At 44.3% G+C, this 25,890-nt stretch overlaps 1 protein-coding gene across 6 annotated transcripts in view; it reads right to left on the bottom strand.

The window, feature by feature from the left end:
- The window catches only part of Rnf145 (ring finger protein 145), a 47,968-nt gene that overhangs the window by 8,862 nt on the left and 13,216 nt on the right, over nt 1-25,890 (bottom strand). For 5 of the 6 annotated variants that reach the window (XM_029483598.2, XM_021177720.3, XM_021177719.3 and 2 more), the window contains exons 4-8: nt 14,895-14,986; nt 8,713-8,948; nt 5,903-6,078; nt 2,439-2,579; nt 500-682 (exon numbers count right to left, since the gene is read on the bottom strand). In XM_029483598.2, the coding sequence (XP_029339458.1) occupies nt 500-682; nt 2,439-2,579; nt 5,903-6,078; nt 8,713-8,948; nt 14,895-14,986 (828 nt within the window). Of the gene's footprint in view, nt 1-499; nt 683-2,438; nt 2,580-5,902; nt 6,079-8,712; nt 8,949-10,297; nt 10,385-14,894; nt 14,987-25,890 lie in introns of those variants that run through there. The other variant, XM_085829019.1, reaches the window with a different exon arrangement.

Here is a 25,890-nt window from a genome sequence, read left to right on the forward strand (position 1 = left end):
AATTTTTCTGAAAAGAGTTTCTTTCTTCAAAGCTTCTGAAGTGTCTTTTAACTATAGAAATCCTAAAAAGAAAACCAAAACTGATTAGGAAAGCCAAAGACAGGCTGAGGAGGTGGCTCAGTGGATCAAACATTGGCTGTGTAAGTTGGAGGACCAGAATACAGAGCCCCAAAGTCTATGTCAAAGCCAGCAGAGTGCCTGCCTATGTTCCTGGCATTTAGGAGTTGGAGACGAAGACCGCCCAAGGCAAAACTAGGTTAACTCAACCATCAAGCTCTTGTTCACTCAGACCTTGCATCGGTCAATTAGGTGGGTAGAGAAGGAGGAAGCCCAGCATCCACCTCTGGCTTCAACACGCACATGTACATGCAAAGGCAAACATAACATACAAACAACACACAAAGACACTGAACAGCAAGCTTCCATCCATCCTTCAGGCTTTAGGCAGTCCGTGGGAAGAGAGTCCATTAACTAAATCAAAAATTAGGGATTTCCTTACTTGTCTCTCGATGCTCCCAGTGCCAAAACAATGGGATCTGCGATCTCCAACATGGACTGCAGGATAGAGGCAACGACGATGAAGAGGATGATGCTGAGCAGGAATGCACGGTGAACCACCTGAAGTTCTATGAGCCCCGTCTGCACCGCCAGGATCAGCAGAGTGACTCCTTCCGTCATCCCCCTGGCGGGCGGACAAGTGCAGGAGTAAATTCATATTCCAACCATCCCCAAACCCCACGACGGTACTCCAAGGGCTCTGAATGCTGATGGCATAGCTTTAAATCTATTCGGACATTTCAAGCTAAAGTCCTATGCAAAGTAACTTCATGTCTCACTGCATCAGTGGGGTGGCACACCGATTTACATGCACCCTTACGTGTTCAAAAGCATGCTGTTGGTTTAGGATAGAATGAAAGAAAAGACAACTTATAAAATAACTAATTCCTAAGCAGACACCACTGAGACAGACCCTTCTCTCCTCACAGATAGCCAATGTAAAGATTCACAGCATCAGTTATATACTGATCTCTCTCTGTCGCACACACACACACACACTAAATATAAAAGTACTTATTTAAAACATGTTTTGCTTTCACCATCTTGGAGAAGAAAAAATCCTTTTAAAAAAATCAGCTGTAGACAGCAAAAAGACAAATCTCTTTGCAATTCAGTTTTCATATGGAATAATATATGCCAAGTCACAAGACTTTATAATATCCGATTGGTTTGGTTAGAAAAACTCACATAAAGGAGAAATGATGGGTACAGTTTTAGAAAATCCTTCAAGACGTGACAGCACCACACACTACAGCGTGAAAAAGGGAACACGCTGGCCTGAGAACATACACCCGCACACCTGCCTGGAGAACTCGGGCTAATAAGTCACTGAATACTGAGGTACAATGCACAAACCTGGCTACTCAGCAATCCCACAGGTGGTCTACACAGAAATTTAAAACATGATAAAAGAAAACAGTGAATCCTGGGATATGCTCTGTAACAGTGCAGAAGCACCCAGCCAAAGCGGAACAGACAGCAGGAAAATAAAACCACCAGGAATCTAAGCATTAAGGAGGCGTAAGAAATGGAGCAGTCAAGTGCAACTTGGGTCTTATTTGAGCAAAGTACTAAAAAAAATCCAACAGAGGAATTTGAATAACTGGCTATCATATCATGGTTGACCCTAGCTGTACCTTTGTGAGAACATTTACAGATGGGGCTGGAGAGATTGCTCAGTGCTTAAGAACACTGACCACAGTTCATCTCCCAGGACCCACATAATGGCTCACAACTGTCTGTTACTCTAGTTCCACGGGATCAAATACCCTCTTCTGCTCTTTTTAGGCATCAGACATGTATATGGTACAGACATACAGGCAGGCAAAACACACGCACATATAAATTAACTATAGACTGAAACTTTTAGGAGCAAAATAACAATATTGCATCTGGGATTTTTCTCCGAAGATGTCCAGCTAGGCAGAGGGTTAATTGTTCAGCCTTTGAGAATTGTTAATTCTCATCAAATCATTCTTTGATGGCTCAGTGAGTCTTAATAAATTTATGTTCACACACACATACACACACATACACACACACTCACTCACTCACTAACACAGTCCCAAAACAAAAAGCCCCTGGGAGAAAGCACTAAACAGAAATCAGATTTTAACAGGACAAGTTCTTCAAATGGGAAAAGACAAGTTTTCCAAATTCTCAAATACAGAAAAGCTAAATATACAGCATTTATCATAATATACAGATAATTAAAATGTATTTCTGCATTATAACCTAGTAACAGTCTTTAATAGTACTTCAATCTCAATAATGCAACTAAGCCAAGAAACAAAAAATTTTAAAAATTCATTTTCTCTAAAACTCAAAGACACTCATGATTATTACTACAAAAAGGTTCAGACTGTAAGTGAACAGTTTACCTATTCATGGCAGGATCGTTCATGAAGGCTCGGTATCCCTGCAGGTAGAACTTACAGAGTGTCAGAACACCCAAGGCAACAAAGGACACGGTGAAGACCAAGCCCAGAAGGGAGTAGGGCGTGCTGCAGCACTCGGCGATGCTGGAAAACGAGGGAGGAAGGAAAGGAGGCTGAGTTCTCTGTTTGTGATAAAAAACCATTTTAAGCCTTTACCTTTGCAGAGTGAGATCGTCAGAAATCATCCCAGATCCAAACCTGAGGTGGCTTCACCCATCACCCCATAAAGAAGTTAGTTTTTCATTTTGCTTTGATTAATTGATTATTTATTTATTTATTTGAGCAGGATCTCACTTATGTAGCCCTGGCTGCTTACCCCACCCCACTCCACCCCCCACACCTCATTAGTTATATCTGTTCAGACAGGATCTCACTATGTAGCCCTGGGTGCTTGGAACTCACAGGGATTCACCTGCCTCTGCCTACAGAGTGCTGGGATTAAAGGACAGTACCATCATGCCCGGCTACCACAAATAATTTAAGCCATTTTACCTCCTGCCATTCTGCACTAGAAGCCTTCTACCTCTTCAGCAAATATTCAGTATGCAGCAACACATCTCAGCAAGGTCTTTACTTTTTATTATCTATCACCTTCAAGTGCAGTAAACTTCAGAGAGCGCCTTGCCCACACCTCCAGAACCATATAATTTCACATGATGGCAAATATTCCAAAGTAACCTGCTATGCGCACGTTGTTATGGCAACTGCTGGCTGCTCCAATGGCGCAGACTGCACTTCTCAGGTAGGGGCTTCTCAGAGTTCCCTACCTGACCAATCATTATCAAGCAAGAGCCTCCTTATTACCCACTCACCCCACAAATACAGCAGTACCAGCCACACTATGGGGGCCACAAATTTTTATCTAATTTGGGTGTAGATACAAGAATCTAACTTTAAACGGCTACTTTGAGAGCACACCCAGGAATAGAGTTCATGATCCATAAAACATTGCTGCAATTTTAAAAATTAAAAATCAAGCCTTGTTAACAAAAATAAACATTAGACTTATTTAATATTCAACTGGTCATTAAAATACATCTGGTTTTGTTGATAATTTCTTGTTTACAAAAGCTACTAATAATTAAAATACCTAATTTTTACAATGTACATTCAAGCATTCATATGAACACAACACACACACACATAAAAATCAATCAATAAATGAATAAATAAGACAGCAAACCAGGAATGAACATTTATACAGGGAGCTGAGCATTTCAAAGTCAATCTCAGTGGAAATGGCAAATGTCGACCCTATCTAAGCTCACAATGGACACCACAGTGGGAAAGAACTCAAATGATACACCAGAATTAAAATGAAACAAAACAAAAACCCTAACCTAGGGTCAAAGAGATAACTCAGTGAGTACTGCACACACATGAGGACCCAAGTTCAGATCCCAGCACCCACCTAAAATCCAGGGTGTGGCTGTGTGCACCAGTAATCCCAGCACTGAGGGGAGAGGGGAAACAGAGACAGGAAGATGACCACTAGGTCTTGCTAGCTACAAGCCCAGCCAGTTCCAGGTTCAGCAAGACACCTGTCTCTAGGTAATAAAGCAGAGACTGATGCGGCAGGACATCCAGTACTCTCCTCTGCATGTGCATGTCAATACATGTGTGCACACCAATACATGTGTGCACATACTCCCACATACGCGAACAACCTTAAATCCTGAAAACCCAGGTTTGATTCCTTTGGGGCTTGTCAGAAACTATCTAGGACAGGCTAAGGCAAGCAAGTGCGCTTTCTGGGGACAGCCCACTGTTTTGCATGGCTGCAATGGGTAGGGTCCTCAGAGACTTCACCCCAGGATTCCTTCTCACTGCTGATGTGCCTTTCCCATCACTACTGCATAGCCTAATGATCTGGACACTAATGCACCCTATTGGGCAGATTCCGTGCAGAATCAGTATAAAGATGTACGTTCATATACTAATGCTGTATAGAAGAATTGATGATTTCATAATTCCTGGTATTGATTTTAAAGAATTCCTAAGTTGATCGAGTAATTTCAAGCCCACTACAGAATAAAAGCTGCAACTAGAGCTCTGTGAAGCTTCCCGTGTCAAGGGCTAACTGTACTTGGAGAAGAAGGCAGGCTGGGAACAAATTCACAGTCAAGCAAAACATTCCTTCTAGGTTAGGTGTGAGACCATTATCTGGTAACTAAAGATCATAAGCTGGGAATGAACAACTTATTGCAGATGCAAGGATAGAAAATAAAATACTGACTAGTTTGTCTATACAAAACTTCAAAATAGTAAGACACAAAACAAATGATTTGTCTCTTGACAAAACTGTACTAACTTGTGCATAAAAATTACTGCTTTAAACTTATAATGAACTTACGGGTCTAGAAGATAGATAATAAATGTTTAGTGAGACACTGGTCTTAATGGAAAGGCATGTAAACAATTCTATTATTCCTTAAGTCTTACTGATTTATGACATGAATTACTGGCTTAAACTATGAACTCATGGAATGTAAAATATGCTTAGAAACCCATGTGATCACTCATCCTGAGAAGGTATAACAGCTACGAACCACAGCGAAACAATGGTGCAGCTTTCCCAACTCCATACAGTCTTTGCTTTCTTCTTTTCTTTCTGGTTCAGGAAGAGTTAACAAATTCTGAGCTTCTCATCTGGCCAGCCAGGGGCCCTTGAGCCAGAGAGAAAAGAGCCCTAGTAACTAACTTTTCTTAATCCCCTGCTACCAACAGCAGGAGTCAAACTACCAGAACCCCAAGGCTTTTGGCCTTAGAACAGCAAAGAGTTAAAGGAAGAGAAAGACTGCCAAATAGTAAGCAATTGCTGCCCCTACAACCACTGTTGCCACCCATCAATGCCTAACTCAGTCTACCCTGGATGGTCACTGACAGAGGCTAACCAGGGAAGTGCTTACACCCATCTAGCCAATTATTTTATTATCTCAACACTAAGCAAAACATGAGGAATATGAGGATATGGTCCAAGTGCACAGAACAGGTACGGATGCTGAACTGAGACCTGGCCTGAGTGGCAACTGTGCCTGTTGTCACAGTGTCACCAGGGAGATGTTCTTCTGCACTCTCCTCACTGTAGACAGAAAATGGCAATAAAGGTCCCTGTCCCTCAAGAGTGCTGGAAAGACTAGGAGGGAGTAAAAATGTTTAGAAGATGGCATGTATTAAAAACTGAACAGGACTATCATTTAAGTAACATATCCACAAATCGCTTTCTGTACCCTGGTCCCCATGGCAACTGAACACACAATATTTCAGTCCACATATCCCTTCACTCCATAGGTCCCACATAGCTAAAAGTCCCATCTTGATTAAACACAGTGGTGTGATACTGCTAAAAGCAGCCTGCATACCTGACTTCCCAGACCCAAGTTCCCAGACTTCCAAGGGTGGATTACCTTGTCAGGAAAAGGAAGAGAAGCCTCTCCCGGGATGCAGGCTGATCTCTGGTGCTGAAGTAGGAGTAGATCTGAAGAGCAAATAAAACAAGCCAGAAGACCATGAAGAGCACGGGCACCACCAGCTGGTTCCACAGGGACATTCCCAAGGCCAGAAGGCCGTACACCTCCACTACCTGAAGAGGAGAGACAAGGCTGCCTTAGATCTCAAGTACTTATAAAATACACAGCTCAATCCTCCCGCAGGGTTGGTCTCACTAGACTCCTTCAGAGCTGGATACACGGTAGGCAGCCCGGTTTCGTTTGTACTGAATTTCACATTCTTATTCACACATGGTCTATGTGCACAGGTCAGCAACAACACACTGCCCCAAGGGTTGAGAGAGAAGGCTGGATTCAAAACTAAACAACCTCAATGGTGGCTCTGAAGAAACCTGGTTTATGATCATATCTAATCAGGACACTGATAAAGAAAATGGGGGGTGGAGTGGGGCTGGAGAGATGGGCCTAAGGTTAAAAGTACTGGCTGCTCTTCCAGAAGACCCAGGTTCATCCCAGAACCACATGGCAGCTCACAAAGCTCCATGACTTCTGTCCTAAGGGATCCAAAGCCCTCTGCTGGCCTCCAAAGGCATCGCACAGACAAGTAGTACATAGTAAACATGTAGGCCAACACTCATACAGAAAGGAATAGAACATTTAAAAAGGAATTGCTCAGGGTTGGCTAATGAATGTCACAGTTGTGACAGAGTACTTCATCTCTGTTGTCCTCACTACAGAGGAGCAAAGAGAACTTAGCATGTCTGTCCCATAGACAAACTGATTCCCCTTTCTTCCCTTGCTTGTCCCACATCTTCACCATGTGTGTCATCCTCACCATGTATTTGCTGTGCCAAATACAGTACAATGAAAAGGATACACTTTAACAGCTACTAAACTCAAAACTCACAAAGTTTATCAGTTTATAAATCATCTCTCACAAATCTCATTAGCAGGAATCATTAATCACTGAGTGAATTCTTGATTACTACATCTGAGATGAGACGTGTAAGCAAGCTTCTAGAGTTCCTGATCAGGCACCAGGCCCAGAGGAGCTAGCAGCACTGAAACAGGCGGCCTACAAATCCTTAACCCAGCAGCCGAAGGAATCTGTTGATATGAAGCCTGGGCATTCCAATAAAACACAGAGCTGGAGGTGCAGTGTCAAACACACTCAACCTCACTTCTAGCTATTTGTTTTCCCCCAGAACCTCCCCCCCCCCGACACACACACATTTATGTGTATACGTGTGCTTGTGTGAGTTTATGTGTATCCAGGGACCTACAGATGCCACAAAGGGCATCAGATGCCCTGGCACTGGACCTACGGGGTATGTGAGTCACCACGTGTGTGCTGGATCTGAACCCGAGTCTTATACTAGAGCTGTAAGTTCTGTTAACTGCAGGGCCATTGTTCCAGCCTCACATTTATTATTTTTTTCTAATTTAAATTTTTCATCAGTAAAATATACTTTTTCTACAATCTGGTCAAAACTAATTTTTTCCCATCTAGAAAATATTTAAGTAAACTGTTAACTATTTGGAACGTGACTGTTAGAGGCTAATTTATCTGAAGTAGACAGCAGGCTGCTGCTTTTCCAATCACGAGCACACCATTTAAAAGCCTGACATTTTCCATTTCTTGCTTATGCAATTCTCAAGTCATAAACTTTACAACCTGTCATTTATGTTCACCCGTCTCACCCTAGTGACGTGTGAACCGCATAGCAACCACACGGACCTCACCACGACCTTGAGAAACAGAGACGCTGTCTTATGGCCATTAAATAGTTGACATAAATAAAGGTTTACAAAATGGCTACTCTGTTATAATGTAGAATTGTTCCACACCATAATGACCTGAAGATAAAATGCAGGTCTTGAGCTGAGCTGACTGCCCTTCTCATCCTAGATACAAACACAGCCCTTCGCTGCAAGGCAGCTCTGTGCTGAGCAGGGTTCTACTTCGGGGAGAGCACCCATGTTAATCACTGGGCAGGAGAGAATCAGGCTCAGGCCCAGGGCCTAGGGAAGAGTGCCCACAGGTCTGCTGGCAGAGCACAAGGTAGCACCTCTCCCCCAGGGGTATTAATCTGGTTCATCTGTTAAGTGACAGTCATGCACACAGCCAGGAGGTGAAAGAGAAACCGGATCAACACTCTGCATTTACAATGAAGCTTATCAATTGGTCACAAGTAGAAGCAAGTTTCTCCCGAATGTCTAATCTGGGGCCATCTGTCCTAGAGCAAAGGCAAAGAGGAGGAGAGAGACAATTACAAGCAGCACATTCCGTGTGCCAGCTTCTGGCACTGCCGCTAAATGAGACCTATCACTCTGTAACTCCAACCCGTTTAGCTTCCTAGGTTAAACAGGCTAGGTAAACAAAGGGGAAGACACTGCTGACACAGTAGGAGTAGAGTCAGAAGAGAAATCAATGGTTGTCATCAGGTATTTTCTTATTGTTGTCTTTACTATAATAGTTACGACATTACACACATCGCCTGCCTGACCCAAAGCTTATCTGGATCTCATAGCTACCCTGAGGAGAGCACAGTGCTGTGGTATTATCAGCTTCCTATCACAGAAAGTAGAGAGGCGTGATTATGTCAAAGCCACACAGGTTCAGCCTAGGGGCATGAACCCAAGTGCTCTGCATCCCCAGATTCGCTCCTTCACTGCCTCCCCTGATGAGAACAAGAGCTGGAGAGAGTGTTCCCACAGCCACAGTGGACAGAGGAATGTACTGACCCGCGTGTGCCCGGCGCACTTACCTGAACTAACTCCCGGTATGCAGACTTAGCGAGGTTATACGGTACTAAGAGATTAGACCCTAGGAAGTACAGGACTTCCAATCCTGTAAAAATCATAGCAAACTTGTTGATGATGACGATGGTCTCCAGAGGAACGAGGCAGAGGCGAGCCAGCAGAGGAAGCATGTGTGCCGAGAAGAGCCAGATCTGCTTCGTCTTCATGACGCAGGAACACAAGGTGCACACCACTAACTGACCTGGAAGGGGAACAGACAGCATTAACCCTGAGCATCTGGACAAGATGATGATGAGGAGGAGGACAGGGACAAGGAGGAGGAGAAGGAAGAGGAGGAGGAAGACAGGGACAAGGAGGAGGAGGATGCTCTAGGGTCTGACTTGCTGTGAAGCTTGAGGACCTATGTTAGATCCCCAAACCATAGTGGAATAAGAGAACTCCCAAAACTGTGTCAGTGTCCTCTAACATCAGTGTCTCTCCTTCCTCTCTCTCTCTCTCTCTCTCTCTCTCTCTCTCTCTCTCTCTCTCTCTCTCTCACACACACACACACACACACACCCCAAAAATGTTTAAAAAAAATTTAAGGATGTTATCACAGCTTTTGAATAAGTCTAAAGACTTGAGCAATACTTTAAATCAGATTTTCATTTCATCTAGATATAATTACATATTTGCATGATGAACTTGGAACACTTACTCCCAAAGGCTGATTCGGAAAATAAATAACCCTCTACAGTTCTTAATCACATTTGTGATGGTTTGAGGAACAGAGGAAGGATTTTTAAATGTCTACGTCAGTGTCGCAACAAGTCCATTGCTTTTCATACAGCTTCTTTTTCCAAGGTTTTGGATCCTGAGTATTCTGCACTATATATATGCAAAGCATAAAGCCCAAGATAAAGGCTTCCTGCCCATCATCACGCTTCAACACGATGCCATCTGCTCTGAGGCTCTTAATCTCTGACTAAACCATGTAAACCTTCCAGACAGCCCAAGCCTGAGCGGGAAGGCTGAAAGGTCTGCACACTTTGTTCTTCTCAGAGGGCTGAGGCTCACAGAGAGGAGTGCAGAGAAAGGAGTTCTGCTCCCGCCACCCACAGGCAGCAGCAGCAGCTCCCTAGCCAGGAACGTTGGTGAGTATGAAGCCTACTGTGCGACAGCAGCATGTGAAACCCACTGTGCGACAGCTGTTTGCATACTCAGTAACCTTCCAGATTTACTCTGAATATGAGATGTTAATGTCTTTTGTTTTTAAAATACTTTACTATACTTTATTATGTGCATTGTGTGCATGAGCACATACATGTGTACGCCAGGGAGGGCCAGAAGAGGGGGTCAGAACCCCTAGAACTGGAGCTGGGCTTGTAGGACAGTAGTGAGCAGACAGATGTGAGTGCTGGGAATCAAGCTTGGGTCCTCCACAAGAGCAGAAAGCGGTCTTAACCAGTGAGCCATCATTTCTTCAGCCCCGAATCACACACCCATATTTTATTTATATAATGATTAGAGTGTTCAACTGTTCTGCAAACGACTTGCTCCACTCCATTCACTGTGGGCCCAGGTCTACCCCACAGGAGGCATTGCTCTCACCTGCCAGGTACATTATGTTGAGTGTGTCTGACGTATCAGCATTCAGCTTTTCCTCATGTCACATAATTATGAAGTACTTGCAGGAATAAGCATATATATTTATGACAACCCTGCACTTTTATAATACCCATGAGTAAGCATAAACCAGGATGCTTCCTAATATTTGCTTACAGTGGATCAGTCACCCAAGCTGGCTTCACATTCAGGATCCTCCTGCCTCCATTTCCCTGCTAACCTAGGACTACAGGGTACACTAGAAGCCTGATAGGAAAAAAAAAAAATTTATGGGCTCTGACATACACCTCCAGATAAACTTAAAGAACCAAGTCTTCAGCCGGGCATTGGCAGCGCATGCCTTTAATCCCAGCACTCGGGAGGTAGAGGCGGGCAGATTTCTGAGTTCGAGTGAGTTCCAGGACAGCCAGGGCTACACAGAGAAACCCCATCTCGAAAAAAAAAACAAAAACAAACAAACAAACAAAAGAACCAAGTCTTCCTCCGGAAAGTTAAATGCTTCATGTGAGAAGTAAACATTTAAAAAGTAAGAGGAAGCAGTCAATAGAACAAGTGTCAGAAGGAACGCAGAACAAAACTTAGAATGTGAGACCACTGGAGACAGAGCTGATGAATCAGAAAGCCAAACAAAAGCACAGCTCCCGTCAAACACTGAGAAGCTACAGAGAGGGAGAGAGCTGGCAAGGAGGAGGATGCACGAGTAGGACGGCTGGATTTCCACAAGGAAGAGCACCCAGCCCTGGGGGAAGGGTCACCAGGAACTGAGAGAGGCCGGGGGCAGATGGAGCATACGGGAGAGGCTGCAGGAGGAAGCTCATTTTCATCATTATTAGCCCATTTTTGATGATAAGAATGGGGACATTTCCTTTATTAAAATACTCAAAATCAGAAAGTGAAAGCAGAAAAGCAAAGGCTGGGAGTAAGTGCTCGGGCAGCAGAGGGCTGTGGTGTGGTGCCTCCCTCGGTTTCCCTGGTCAACAGGATGGAAACTTCCCCCCAACCCTCACCCCTTGCCCAGCTCTGAAGTCCCGAGTCCAGGCCCCAGCAGGCAGGGTTCGCTCTGGCCACACGTCCACATCTCCTCTGAGGGACCATGCCTCAGAAGGCATTTTCCTCTAGGACTAGTGATCCTTGCTACTGCAAGGGACTCAGTGAAATCCCCTGCAGCTCCGAGAGGCCCCTACCCCAATGGTCACACTGAGTAAATCAGAATCACTCTAGACTCTGTACTCTCTGAATTCATGACTCCACAATTAGAAAGAACTCTAGGAGGGTTGAACTTCCAGGAACTCATGGAACATTTAAATGGCTCTGGTTTTCTTTAAAAGCACACACTGCTGCTTTTGTGTTTGTTAGTTCTCTTTTTGTAGTGCTGAGAACGGAACACAGAGCCTCATCCTGCTGAGCTGATGGTCCCACTACAGAGCTGCATCTCCAACCCAGAAGCTCATTATTACTGAAACAGCAGAGAGAATTTACTTTAAAAATCAATGTGAACCGGGCGTGGTGGCGCACGCCTTTAATCCCAGCACTCGGGAGGCAGAGGCAGGTGGATTTCTGAGTTCAAGGCCAGCTTGGTCTATAAAGTGAGTTCTAGGACAGCCAGGGCTATACAGAGAAACGAAACAAAACAAAACAAAACAAAAAACATCAATGTGAGAAAAAAAAAACACCCTTTAATATGGCACAGACATCATTTTCTTTCCTCATCAACTAGTTCTTAGTTAAGATACTGACAGTGAGAACATAACCAGGCCAGCCTGGACCAGAGCAGAACCTGCCTCAAATGACCAAACAAATCAAACAGGGTACGAGGAAGAAGGAAAGGGTGGGGGAGAAAGAGAACTGGTGAGAAAATTAGACAGTAAGGAGCAGTAATGGAAGGAGGAAGAGAAGAAGAGGCAGCACAGCTGAAGGCCCCCTTCCTCTGCAAAAACAGCCAGCCTACACCGGGCAGAGCAGGAAGCGCTCTGCTGCCTGCTCCTTCCGTCAATCTGCAGCACTGTGGGCAAGTGGGTCAATTCCTGTTTGGCTGAATGAATGACGTCTTTTTGGTGCCCTTTCAACTAGACAAACCCAACTGGTTTTCTTCCCGGAGACAAATACGTGTGCCTCCAAGACTGCCCTCATCACTAGGGATCCCTCAAGTACCACCTGAGAAGGCAGCACCACTGGCCAGCTCTGACCCCCACCCCACCCCCGAGATTTGGAAGTTCAAGAGAAAGTACTGTGCAGGTTTCAGCCACCTTTCCCAGGCTTCCGGGAACCCAGCCTTTGCCTTTACAATTCAGAAGATTCAGGGAAAACCCTGCAAGAATTTTCACTCCACACGCAGAAGCTCAACAGTCCATTGCTAGTCTTGGACGTCACATCAGAAGAGAGGGGCTACATACAGAATCTACATTTTTCCCCTAGGTGTCTCATTTCAAAAAGTAACAGGAAAGAGGTAAAAACAATATATTTTACAAAATCAAGTATACCTTAAATCTTATCAGCACATATTAGAGGTGTTTTACACTCTCTTGCACTAAGTGTACCTGGAGTACCATGCGTGAGAGGGGCATTTCCAGTGCTTGGCAGCCACGTGTGGCTGAGTTCTGGACGACACAGCTTTAGCTGGACATCCTAGATCAGTCCCCAGACACACAACCCTCTTAGTGGTGCACCCCAGAATCTTCTCTATATAGAGATCTGGGCAGTCCTTTGACCTCTGTTTCCCTCTCTTTAATACAAGAGGCTTGGCTTCAGAGTCGGTTCCCTCGCTTCCTGTGTGGGGTCTCTGGCATGGCGGGGTTCACTTAGGACTGTATCTATTCAGCACTTTTATTTTTAACATTGTGCTTCAGCCATGTACAGGTTTCTGACAACAGGACGCTCACTTCCAGCAGCAGTAAGTAAGCCTGAGACATAGCTAATCACTTTAGCCTTTCAAAGTAATGACTAGCTGTTTAAAAATTAATCTTCTCCGATATTTAAAAACCCCTTAAGAACCACAAGCCTCTATGAACTATTTTTGATATGATGATAAATACAAACAGTAAGAAGCATCTATGTGAACAAGCTGATGACCTGACCCACAGGACGGAAGGAGAACAGCAACTCCTGCAAGCTGCCCTCTGACGTACACATCAAGGCATGAGCACATGACACATGCGTGCACACGCACACACTCAATAAGTGTAGGAAGAAATGGGGGGAGGGGAAAGGGGGAGGAAGGAAAGGAGGGAGGAGGAAGGAAGGAAGGAAGGAAGGAAGGAAGGAAGGAAGGAAAGAGACAGAGAAAAGCAAGCAAGCAAGCAAGCAAACAAGCTATCAAGCGAGCATAGGGTGAGGAAGTAAAGGTAGCCGAGGGTGTAGGTTGGCTGGTAGAGTACCTGCCAGTGTGAGGGACCATGGGGTGGTTTTTTTTGTTTTCTATAAAGGTACAGTCTAAGGCCCTAAATTCCATGAATTTCCTACCTATTATGCTAACCTTTTAATCTCCACCCGACAACACCTTTGTCTACTCTAAAGGCCTGGCTGCATTACTATAACTGGATGTTGGTGTGAGGACCTGACCCCTGACCCCTGACCCCTGACCTGGACTTCCTTTGTGCTGACTCTTCTAAGACAAGTCAACTTCGAAAGACTGAGTCAGACTCCAGGCAATGGAGGAAAGGCAGTCACCACCTGCATTGGAATAAATTCCAAGTGACCTTCCTGCCCCAGTGTGCTCGCGCCTGCTGGCTAGGGATGGGTTCTGTCTTACCCTTCTTGCAGAAAGAGCTGCATGCCTAGCTTCTTCCATTTTCCATTTCCTTTTTTTTTTTTCTTTTTTGGTTTCTTAGAGACAGGGTTTCTCTATGTAGCCCTGGCTGTCCTGGAACTCTCTCTGTAGACCAGGATGGCCTCGAACTCAGAAATCCGCCTGCCTCTGCCTCCCAAGTGCTGGGATTAAAGGCGTGCGCCACCACTGCCCGGTGGCCTTCTACTTCCTTCATATGTTTCTTTGTACAACATGATTTTCCTTTGTTTCTAACATAAGCAAGAACAAATACCTGAGTTCAATCCCTAGCATTGCATAAAATCCCTGCTTTCAGGAGAGCCAGCAGTTCAAGGTCATCCTTGGCTACTTTGTGAGTTCAAAGCTCACCTGGGTTTTGTAAGGGGCTGTCAGAAATAAAGCAAGAAAGGGAGGAAGGAAGGGAGGGAATGAGGGAGGGAAGGGAGGAATGAGAGGAAAGGAAAGGACACAGAGATCAAACTGTGCATGTGGCACCGCTTGCCTATGAAAAGAGTCAGGGAAGCAGAGAGAAGAGGCCAGGGGTGTGAGGGAAGCAGAGGGAGAACTTTGAGTCCCCTTCCTCTCCCCCATGTTATACAGCAAGAGCCTGTGTCAAACAATCAAAGCAAAACAAATGACTCCTAAATACAAACAAACAAGAAAACCAAACAAAACAATAGCTTTATGTGGGGAGTCAATAAATAAACTTGAATTTTAAAATTATTTCTAAATGATTCTGAATCAGGTTTTGTTGTTGTTTTGTTTTGTTTAATCAAAAGAGAGTAGTCAGTTTCTACTCCTTTACTTCTTAATACTTACCTATTAAGGCTGTGGTAAAGCGGTTCATGGAGAGAGGTTCTAAATACATTGGTCCTTCATAGGCAGACTCCAGTTCACTCCTTACGTAGTCCCTGGAGAAAAACAGTAAGAACATCCTGCATGAGGGAGAGGCGGCTCAGGCACCGGCTCTTACTGGCTCACGCTCCCACTTGTCTTTCGACATCTAAGGAAGACTCTGATAAAAAGAAGGACACACAGGGCTGCCTTCATCTCATCTTTCATACAGCGGAGACGGACACTGCTGACCAGAACTGAACTCGACTCTGCAGAGCTGGCTGCAGAAGCTGTACTTTGTGGGATTTCTCCTCTTCTTCCCGTCACGCTACTCGATATTTCATACCCAGCAAGAAACCAGCTGAGATGTCCTCTCTCAAAACTAAGGAACAGACAATGTCTAATGACAGACAGTACAGGAAACTCTTCATTCGCTCCCATTGCCACCTGGGTCGTCTGCCTGCCAAGGTCTGTCCTCAACCATTCCATTAGCTATATACATAAAACAACAAACTAGCTGGAAAACTGACTCATAGCAGGGCAGTCCTTCACAGCTGTTCTTTCAAATCCAGAGGATCCATGACGATACTGTAACACCTATATTTAAAAAAGAGGTTTTTGTTTTAATTAGGTGTGTATGTGTTCATCTGTGTGTGGGTTTGTGCCTGAGTGAAGTGTCAGATCCCCTGGAGCCGAGGTTAAGGTGGCTGTGAAGGAGGGACGCACACACTGGTCCCCGTTAGAGGAGTGACCGTTCTTAAGGGAGTCCCCAGGTCCACTGCTTACATTTTTAAACAAGAACCAGATCGCATCAAATAGCACTTTCCAAATATAATTCCTTCAGGATGGGACAAATACAAAGTTTTAAGCACTCCTGTGAGAACTGTTCACACTCAGAAAATACAGGCAGGAAGCATGAAAGGGGAGAATCTTAACTTAAATCTCAGGTAGGACTGCTGCGAGCCAGTCGACAGTAGCTTTTGATATTAGAGACAGACGCTTGTGGACAATGATGCTCCCCTGCGTCCTCAGCTGCTGCTACTCACTGGGCTTTAGAATACTGTCAAGGTTTCGAGTACTCTTAACAGACTCAAATTCTGAGTTTACCTTCTCCATGAAAGTACTTCCAGTTAGGCAATCAGGTTGGATTCCTTTAGCATAGCGTAGTCAGCTTGGAATGAGCTTTGCATAACCAGTCAGCAGAGGCTTGCCAAAAAGCCAAACTTGAAAACTTATTTTTTTTTTTTTAAAGAGTAACAGTTTAGGGAGCGATGAAAAGGCCAATGACTAGTCCCTGGGCCATGGCGTATTCTCCTTCATTACCCTCTGATGACTGTCTCTAACACATGATGTGCTCACATTTATACTCAAAGAAAAGAGCCAGAGTCTCAGAGGAAAGATTTTAGTCAGCGTTTGTCAACCAGGTACAACTGTCTAAAGAGACATTTTGTCACCGTGGCTGTCTCAGCTGGGGAGAGCATATGATTGGCCTCTGGTGAGTAAAAGCTAAGCATCCCACAGTGTGAACAGCAAACCCCAAAAACTTCAGCTCTGAGTTAAAGAGGCACCAACACAACCTCTGCAAACGACACCTAAAATTCTGCTCAACATTAACAATGGTACACAGCTGCAGGGTGGGACAGAAACAACAGGTATATACATGCCATCAATACTCACAAAGCCTTAGAAACACTGTGCAGGCAACAGTCTGTCTAAAGGAGAAATGGCTGAGCCTTGCCACTGCCAGGCCCGTGAAGCCCAGCTCTTTCCTTGTGGTCGGTCGTTCTGTACATTGGTCCATTTCAAATGTAAACAGGTGACAGGGAAACCCCACAGGCAGAAGGCTGACTAAAGTTGATAGAGCCTGAGAAAGGGAGGTGGGGAGTTTGGGGGTATGAATGTAACTGGCCATGGTGGTTAGTTTTAAATGTCAACTTGTCAATTTGCCACAACCTAGAATCACTTAAAAAGACAGTCTCAATTAAGGCCTTATCCAAAACAGGTTGACTGCAGACATGTCTGTGGGAGACTGTCTTAGGACTGATTGACGACTGAGACAGGAGGAGCCACCCTGAATGAGGCAGCACTGTGTCACGGGCCACACCTGTAGGAGCAGAGGAAGCTGGCTGAGACCACAAGAGGAAGCAAGCGAGGGTCTGTGTGTCTGTCCGTTCTGCTCTTAACCATGAACTTGAGGCTTTAGGCTCCTGCCCTGACTTCCCCACAACAGGAAAACAGGACTACAGGAATACAGGCTAGCAAAACAACCCCTCCCCACCCACCCTGTTTTTATGAGGACGTTGTAGCCCAGAAGTGAAGCAGGCAACACTGGGGATCCGTGGAAGGGATCCGTGTGGGGAGTGTGTAGAGGAACCAGGTCCATGGATGCACTCTGCCAGGTGACTTTCACATCAACAGACAAGCCATGTGAGCACTGGAGGCTCCCGGGCCTGGGTCCCAGAAGTGAAATGAGAGACTGTGGAGATTGTAGAACGGAGGACCCTGCTGAATTTGTCACTGTTATCATCCACATTTGACAGTACAACTGCAGACTCATGTTATCTTCTAGCTCATCTCACTGCACAGAGAAATGTCAGGTGCTTGCCCAGGCGCTCACACTACCTAAAAGCCTTCTTTCAGTTTTTTTCTTTGAGACTGTGTTCTCGGGTGTAGCCCTAGGTGTCCTGGAACTCACTCTGTAGACCAAGCTGGCCTCGAACTCAGCGATCTGCCTACCTCTGCCTCTCTAGTGCAGGGATTAAAGTCATTTGCCACCATAGGACTTGTCTAGTCTACCTTCTTAAAAGTTTTGCTTGGTCTTTGACCTTTCTTATTTTAAATTCTAATATGTCATAACAAAACTTACAAGGAGAAGCTGGGGACATACTCAGCAGTGGGACTCTCATCTAGCCAGGACTGTTAACTCAAACAGGAACCAATGCAGAGATCCGATGCCAGAACCCTGCTGGGCTACAGCAACACCACTCTCCTAATTAGTTACAGCTGTGTGAAATGCTGTAGCAACAATGCAAATAACGGTGGCCCTCTCAAACTTTTGGAAAATGGAATTCTTACATTCATGGATCTATTTAAAATGACCTCCTTGACGGTTGACATCATCAGGTTCCTTTTCATCTAACCGGTTCTGTGCAGCTTTTGCTTCAGCCCCAGTAGTGCTTGTTTTACTCCTGTCTTTGTAAGTTGTTATAAAAGCCAGGTCTACATTGCAGTCCTTCGATCTGAAAGCCTTCTAATCCCTTTCACTACTTCTGTTCTTTTTCATGCTCTGTAAATGCACTATGTTGTCAGCTAAGGACCCTAAGAGAGGTCTACATCTCAGTAGAATCATCAGCTTTGGGGCTGTAACCACGACACCCTATCCAGTTCCCTTGGCCAGTGCCGGCACTGCCACCCTCTAGGACCCCAGGCATGGCTCACTCCAAATGCTGCCCCCTTCACTGCTCCAGGCTAACCTATCCCTGCCTACTGACCACCCCCCTCCAGAGAGCAGCATCCTTCCTAGGCCCTTTACCTCCCTTCACCTTCATCAAGTTTGCCTTTCTCAGGACAGGCCTTCTAAATCCATCTGGCTTGCTTCGGTAAAACAGCGAACCCATAAGCAGGTAGGCTCCCTTGCTGGCCCAGCTGAGCTAAGATGAGCTTGTTGGAAGTGAAAGCGACTGTGGTGAGGGCTCAGCTCATAGGGAAACCACTATGGAGATGGACTTCTGGATAGGTTAGCACTGCACACCAAACTGCAAGGAAGACAAACATCTCCAAGTCCAACTTATATGGCTTCAGTGCAACTCAGACTGACAAAGAGAACACTGCCAGATTTCAGCAAGTTCTAATTTACAACGTAAAGAGAGAGAAGGGGGAATGAGAAAGAAGGAGAAGGAAAGATGGGAAGAGGGTGGAGAAGAGAAGGGGGAAGTGGGAAAGGCAGCTGGAGATGGCTCGGTGCCCAAGGCACTTGCCATTGCAAGCATGAGGAATGGGGTTCACATAAAAGCCAGATAGTCAGGGGATCACTAATAACTCCAGGCAGCGAGGGAGGGGCAGAAGCTGGCTAACTGAGAACTCTGGGTTCAGCCAGGGACTCTGCCTTGGTAAATAAAGCAAAGAGCAATGGGGGAAGACATCTGGTCTCCACACATTTGCCTCCATGTGCATCCAACCACATACAAGTGAGTGAGCACACGTGCACACCTCAAAGCTCATGAGGACAAAGACAGACTCATGGTACCAGCCAAGGAGCTCTAATCTTATCTGAAATGATCAGATGAGCTGCTCAGAAGGAACATTCTCACTTTTCAATAGGAAGACTAAGTTGACGACAGCGCACTAAGCCAGCTGGGAGCGAGCACTCCTGCATTCTTCAGGGAACCAGAGCCTTTTCCTCCGTGGGCCTTTTCCATTTCTGTAACTGTGGAATGCTGACCATGAGCCCCGAGCACAACCAAACCAAACCAAACACCAGGACATTGCTCTCCAGTCTGTGGCAGCCTCATCACTTTCAACTGGAACATTTTGGGGAGATGGAGTAGAGGATAAAGAATATGTGAGATGCACAGAGAAGCCCCCAAGGATACCACTTTGCAAGTAGAAAAAAAAAAAAAAAAGCTGGGAGTGGTGGCACACGCCTTTAATCCCAGCACTTGGGAGGCAGAGGCAGGTGGACTTCTGAGTTTGAGGCCAGCCTGATCTACAGAGTGAGTTCTAGGACACCCAGGGCTATACAGAGAAACCTTGTCTCGAAAAGCAAAAACAAAAACAAAAACAAAAACAAAAAAATCTTGCTATAAAGTAGTATACAAGCCATTAAAAGTAAATGAATAGCAGCAACAAAAATTAACAAATCCAGGGCGCTTACGACCACAGCTAGTGAGTGACTCCTTTATGCAATCGCCTCTTAGGTAGTCTGACATGGTCTCTGGACAGCGTGGGAACAATCTGCACATTCTGGCCACTTACAGGAAGCTTTCAAAAGACGCTAATTTCAAAGAAACCTAATCTACTTTCATACTGAACAAAGCAGAGAGCTCAAAATCTTTGCAGTCTGAACAAATAAAAAGTACCCACACAAGAGCCCCACTCAGGTATTCAAGCACATGCATTTAAGTACCTGATGTGTACACACTCCACACACACACACACACACACACACACACACACACACACACACCTACTACAGTCTCAGCACTGGGCTGGTGACTGCATACCCAGGTGAATTTTAATTATTCTCATACCTGCTTTTTCTCCCCACTCCTTATTTACGGCTTGGACTTAATGATGTCCCAAAGAAGAGGAGACAAATGTCGGAGCTGATTCATTTTATTCCTTGGAAACTTAACCTGCAGTGTACATATGACAACGGTCCACTTGAGGACCCCTTCCCAGCAACAGCTTTTGCGTAAGGGCAGCCGGGGTCCCAGGTGGCTCACAGTGATGTCTGGGGACATGTTTTGGCTGTGATACTGCTCAGGAGGAGGTGCTGCCACAGCCAGAGAGGAGAAGTCATGTGCAGTCACCACAACAGAGATTGAACAGGGCTAAAATGCTCCTGTTCCCAGGACAGAGACTCCCCAATCTACAGCTTGTTGCAGAGTCGGAGCTATTTGTTTCTATTTTACATATAAATTCTTGTGACTGTTTTATATTTGAAAGCAAACTTCCATGCCCATCCAGACAGAATAAAATTCATATACTTTCCCTCTTTTGAAAGCCCTTCCTGGTGGGAATTAAGGGTGCATGTAAAATTGGTATGTTAATTCATAAATCAAGAGTTAAAAATACTAAAGTTTAACAGGTTTTTTGTTTGCTTGGTTTTGTTTTTGACAAAAGACACGTAATTATTCATGACCACAAGCTCACAGGAACATGTATGGTTTCGTTCTGGATCGTCTCCACTTTAAAGCAGTAATCATTTAGGGATTTATATTAACTATACCACTGCATGTGAAGAGCAGAGTTCCACAAGTTTTAAAAATCAAGGAAGATAATATTTTAAAATTTTAACCAAGTTCAACTAAAATACTACCAATAAATATTTTTTATTACGCTCATGACTGTTGGAATGCCTCCCTAGGGAAAGGTGCTTGCTACCAAGCTTGACAATCTGAGTTCGAATCCAGATGGTGGAAAGAGAGGATCAACTTCAAGTTGTGATATGATCTCTACATATACATCATAGTGACACACACATGCACACGCGCACACACACACACACACACACATATACACACACACATACACACACACACACACGTACATACACAAACACACATACACACCACACACACACACACACACACACACACAAATGGGAAGATTTTAAAGCATTTGTATTGCACTGAGTGAAGTCACAGAGTTTTAGATATTTAACTCTACTATACTACAAACTCTGTGTACAGTTAAATTTCAAACAAGATTTTACTCACAGATAATTTTCAGCATGATATAAATAATTAGCAACCACAACAAAAGACAGAAACCCAGCTTTCCAAGTGTTGATAAAATTTTCAAGTTGGTAAATTAATATGGATAAATATCTTCCATGGCCAGTTTCTGAAGTAGCAATTTAATTATTGAAACTGCCCAAGTACTGACTCTCCAGGAGCACTGCACCGTCATGTCCTTCTGGCTGGGAGCCTGAGCCCTTTAGGGCTCAGCCATCTCTCCAGTGCAGACACTGTGTCTTATATAGCAGTGAAGGAGGTAACTTATCTACTAAACTATCTGGTAGGGAACCTGTGTCCAGAACATATACAGGCTTTCCAGACTCACTAATAGTAACAGCAATCCAATCAAAGCAACTGGCAAAGGGGCTGAGTAAATATTTTTCCAGATAAGATTTGCACTTGGTAAATGAAGAGATGTTCAACATCATTAGTCAAGAGAAAAAGAATAAGGAACTACTACCTCACACGCGTGGTGAAGATGCCACAGTGAAATGTTTGTTGGCAAGGGTAAGGAGAAACAGAGACTGACAGGATCGAAAGACAGTGGAGTCACTTAAAAAGAAACAGCTCCCCAAAAAGGCTAAATATAAAGACTGTACAGTTTAGTAATCCTGCTCCACAGTAGGTGCCCAAGAGAAGTAAAGACGCATATCCACATACAAGCCAGCACCCAGAAGTTCATAGTGTAATAGCTTCAAAGCAGACATTACCTAAGTGCCCCTGCATGGGTGCATAACAGGTAACAAACTGCACCAAAGCTACCCAGTGGGCATTATTGGACAGAAGAAGTACTGGGGCTACAGCTCACTGGGTTAGATGCACATCATTGCTTTAAAAACAGAACAAACAAACAAACAAACAAACAAAAAAGAGGGAGTAGGGAGAAAGGGATGGGCAAGAAGCAGGAAAAGAAGCCAAAATACTGCAGTATCAACCAATGTCTTAAAACTCAGCACCAAAGGCCACGCTTGTACAGTTCAAGATAAATTAATCAAAAACAGACAAAACAAAGGCTAGGGAGATGAGATCACTTGCCACGAAAGCCTGAGGGTCAAAACTGGAATCTCCAACACCCACATAAAAATGTAGACATGGCTGTGCATGTCTTGCAATCCTAGCAACGCAGGGGTGGAGACAAGCCGTTTCCAGCTCACCAGCCGGCCAGCCTAGCTGAGCACTGGGTTCAGCGACTCAAGGCAGTGTTAGATCTGGAAACCCAGTGCCTTGGTCTCTGCTCACACAGACAACTACATTGGGAGGAGCAGGGGAGCAGATGGCAGCCTGGGAATGGTCAAAGGACTTACGGGAAATGAGGACTAAGATCTCTTAGGGCAGTGGTTCTCAACCTATGGGTCACAACCCCTTTAGGGGTTAAATGACTCTTTCACAGGGGTTGCATATCAAATAGCCTGTATATCATATATTTCTATTAGAATTTATAACAATAGCAAAACTACAGTTATAAAGTGGTAACAAAATAATTTTATGGTTGGGGTCATCACAGCCTGAGGAACTATATTAAAGGGTCACAGCATTAGGAAAGTTGGGAAGCACTGTCTTAGGAGGGACTAGAAAACTCTAATATCTATTGTGACCATAGTTTACACAGCTCTGCAAAAGCACTAAGAGGCACAGAACTGAACTGGAGACTGTAAAGGGCTGTGTAAACCTTGTGTGAAGCCACGAGAAACAAAATGTAAAAGCATTGTTAAATTTGGTTATTAAGGTGACATTATAAATATTGGAAAGTATTAAGTGACCTGCAATTTTAATGTGTCACTATTTTTGAAGTATAAACATCAACATTTGTATCTTAAAATATAGTGTGTTCAAACATCAGTGTTTCTTAAATGTGACATGTCACAAATAATTCGAGGGCAGTACATCTTTGCTGACCTTTAACAAGAAAAGGAAAGACAGTGAATTAGTGATAGGAAACAGTAGGATACGTCCTATCTTCAAAGTTATCACAAAGTGAGTTCCAGGACAGTCAGGGCTACACAGAGAAACCCTGTCTCGAAAACAAACAAACAAACAAAAGTTATCCCACATTAACACTCTAAAGCAGGCACTGTCCGCGCCTTCCAAGCAGAGGCTTGCTACAGCACCATACTCACTGAGCTGACAAACTTGATGCTACAATTCTCTTTCCATTGATCATATCCCTCCCTAGGAGAAGCAAAGTCAAATAGGGGCCGCCCTTCCCTGGTTCTCCTGTCCAAAATTCCTTCTGCAGATTCTCAAGTGACATGAACTGGGACAGGAAACTGTTCTTGCCCACTGTAAAATATTCAAATTCTTTGTTAGTGTTTTATATGTTTTGGCTTTCTAATGATGAACCATTTAAAATAAAGACCCTTATGCTAAAACTAAACAGTTCCAATGGTCACACCTTAAATGGGCTTTTCTTTATACCCTTGAAGCTGTTCTAGGTCCCCCCATTTTCCTTACATAAAAGGAGTTTGCCCCACTTAGAAACGGGTGGATTGGCAATAATGAAGATAAAGACAGAAATTCATGTTTTGGGTTGTCACTACACCATTAAACCACATGGAAATGCCCAGGATTTCCACCCAGGATTATGAGTGTAATAAAAATAGCAGTTTGGATAGCTTGACCTTGAATTTTGAGGTTTTCTTGATTATCCTCTCTGAAACGCCAGGCTCGTGGCTGTGCCCTGGAATGCTTACCATTTTAAAAAGTTAACTTCAAAAGACTAATAGCACAAGAAACAGTCACTGAATAAAACTATGGTGCAGCTTAACAGAACGTTAGTGGAACTTTTAACAAGCCTTTACTGTCTGCCAGAACTGTGCTGAGAAATTCAGAGCCCATTTCCTCTTACCGCAGTCCTGTCAGATTGCCATCACCGGTTCTTGAGGTGAGGACACTAAGTCTTCCTGGTGCACACATGCCAACTGTGAAGCAGTGAGTTATGAAACCCGAGAGTTAAATGTATCTATGCACCCAGCCACCCAGCCTTCCACCTACAAACGCATGCATGACATGGCTCTGAGGTATCTAGGCACTCATTTGCACACTGAGCCGCTAGCCCCAGAGCCCTGGTCTTAAACAGAGTGTCTTTCATGGATGGGACTTTGATTTATTAAAATCCTTTGTTCAGTATTTTATCATTTACAAAGAGTATTGAAGTATGTCCACTCTGATTACGAACCAACAGATACCATCTGGTACTGCTGGGTGAGGCCGTGTTGCTCTCTCTGCCAAGCAACATAACTGGAAGCTGGTTTCCACTCACTGACCCGGGGACATGATGCAGAACACAGAGTAACCAAGGCCTCTACTTGAGGAACCAAGGTTGATGGAAACACAGGATTCTAAGAAATCTGGGACCATTTCAAGTTCCAGACTGCGTGACTTGACATCTGCGGCAGTAAGAAGGGCAGAAGTTAAGTGTATGCAACCCTCCAGGTACCACCGCACTCACCCAGGGAGGAACAGTGCAGACAGGCAGAAGAGGACTGGGTACTTACGACACAACCCGGGGGTGAGAGATCAACGACCAAAGAGGGGGGAGGATGCTCACCCAGCCCAGGGGCCAGAAGCAAGGGACAGCACAGGTGTCCACAGAAGCAAAGGAACACAAAGACACGGGGAAAAGCTGGGTGACACCTCAGGACACTAACAGGGCAGGTAAGGTAACTGTCACGACCTTAACCTTTCTGAATTTCCATAAAATTTATCTACAATGAGGACTGCAATCTTATAACCAGAAAAAAATTACATTTTTATCATTTATAAAAATCAATTCAATTTCAGTCATGTAACATGAGATTTCTAGATTCAACTTCAAGCCAATATTAAAATGTGTAAGATCTGTTTTATACCCAAGGCCACTACCAAATCTCCTTAGAATTCAGAGTGTATCTCATTACAGTAAGTACATGTCAATCAAAAAGTATGAAATTTAAGTGCAAAAGAAACTATATCTGAAAATATGTACTACCCCATTACATTTATTGCTTTAAGTTTCAACTACACTCTAAAATTTTTATCCCAAAGGCAGCAAACTCATATGGTATGGCAGACTTTAGCTTTAGCATTATAGTCTCCCAGATACAACTAGTCCCACCAATTAACTGATGTCACCAGCCTACACATCTACAACTTAACCCTGACTCCCATCATTTTATACCGGTATCTTCCAGTGAAGACAGGACCTGCGAAGTCAGGACAGCTAACCGTTTCTCAGTCTGTCTGCAGAGAATTCTCTTCTCAGACAATACAGAAGCATGTCTTTAAATATAACCTCAAGGCCTGTTTCCTGTCTTGCTTCCCTCATCCCACAAAACCCTAATCTCAACATAATCCTAGCTATTAATCTTCAATGATAATATCTATGGGAAAACAAATATCAAAAAAAAAAAAAAAGTTCTGTGCTGGAAGCCTATGCCCTGCCCACTGCTGTGAGGGGTCTTGCTTAACCTGATTATTTGAAGTGGAAAAGTGACCCTAAAGTGGCCAAACCTGCCAGCCCAGATACAAGGACAAGGAAGAAG

This window comes from Mus caroli, unplaced genomic scaffold (assembly GCF_978045245.1).
Source record: "Mus caroli unplaced genomic scaffold, Mus_caroli_1 scaffold_13, whole genome shotgun sequence".
NCBI lineage: Eukaryota > Metazoa > Chordata > Mammalia > Rodentia > Muridae > Mus > Mus caroli.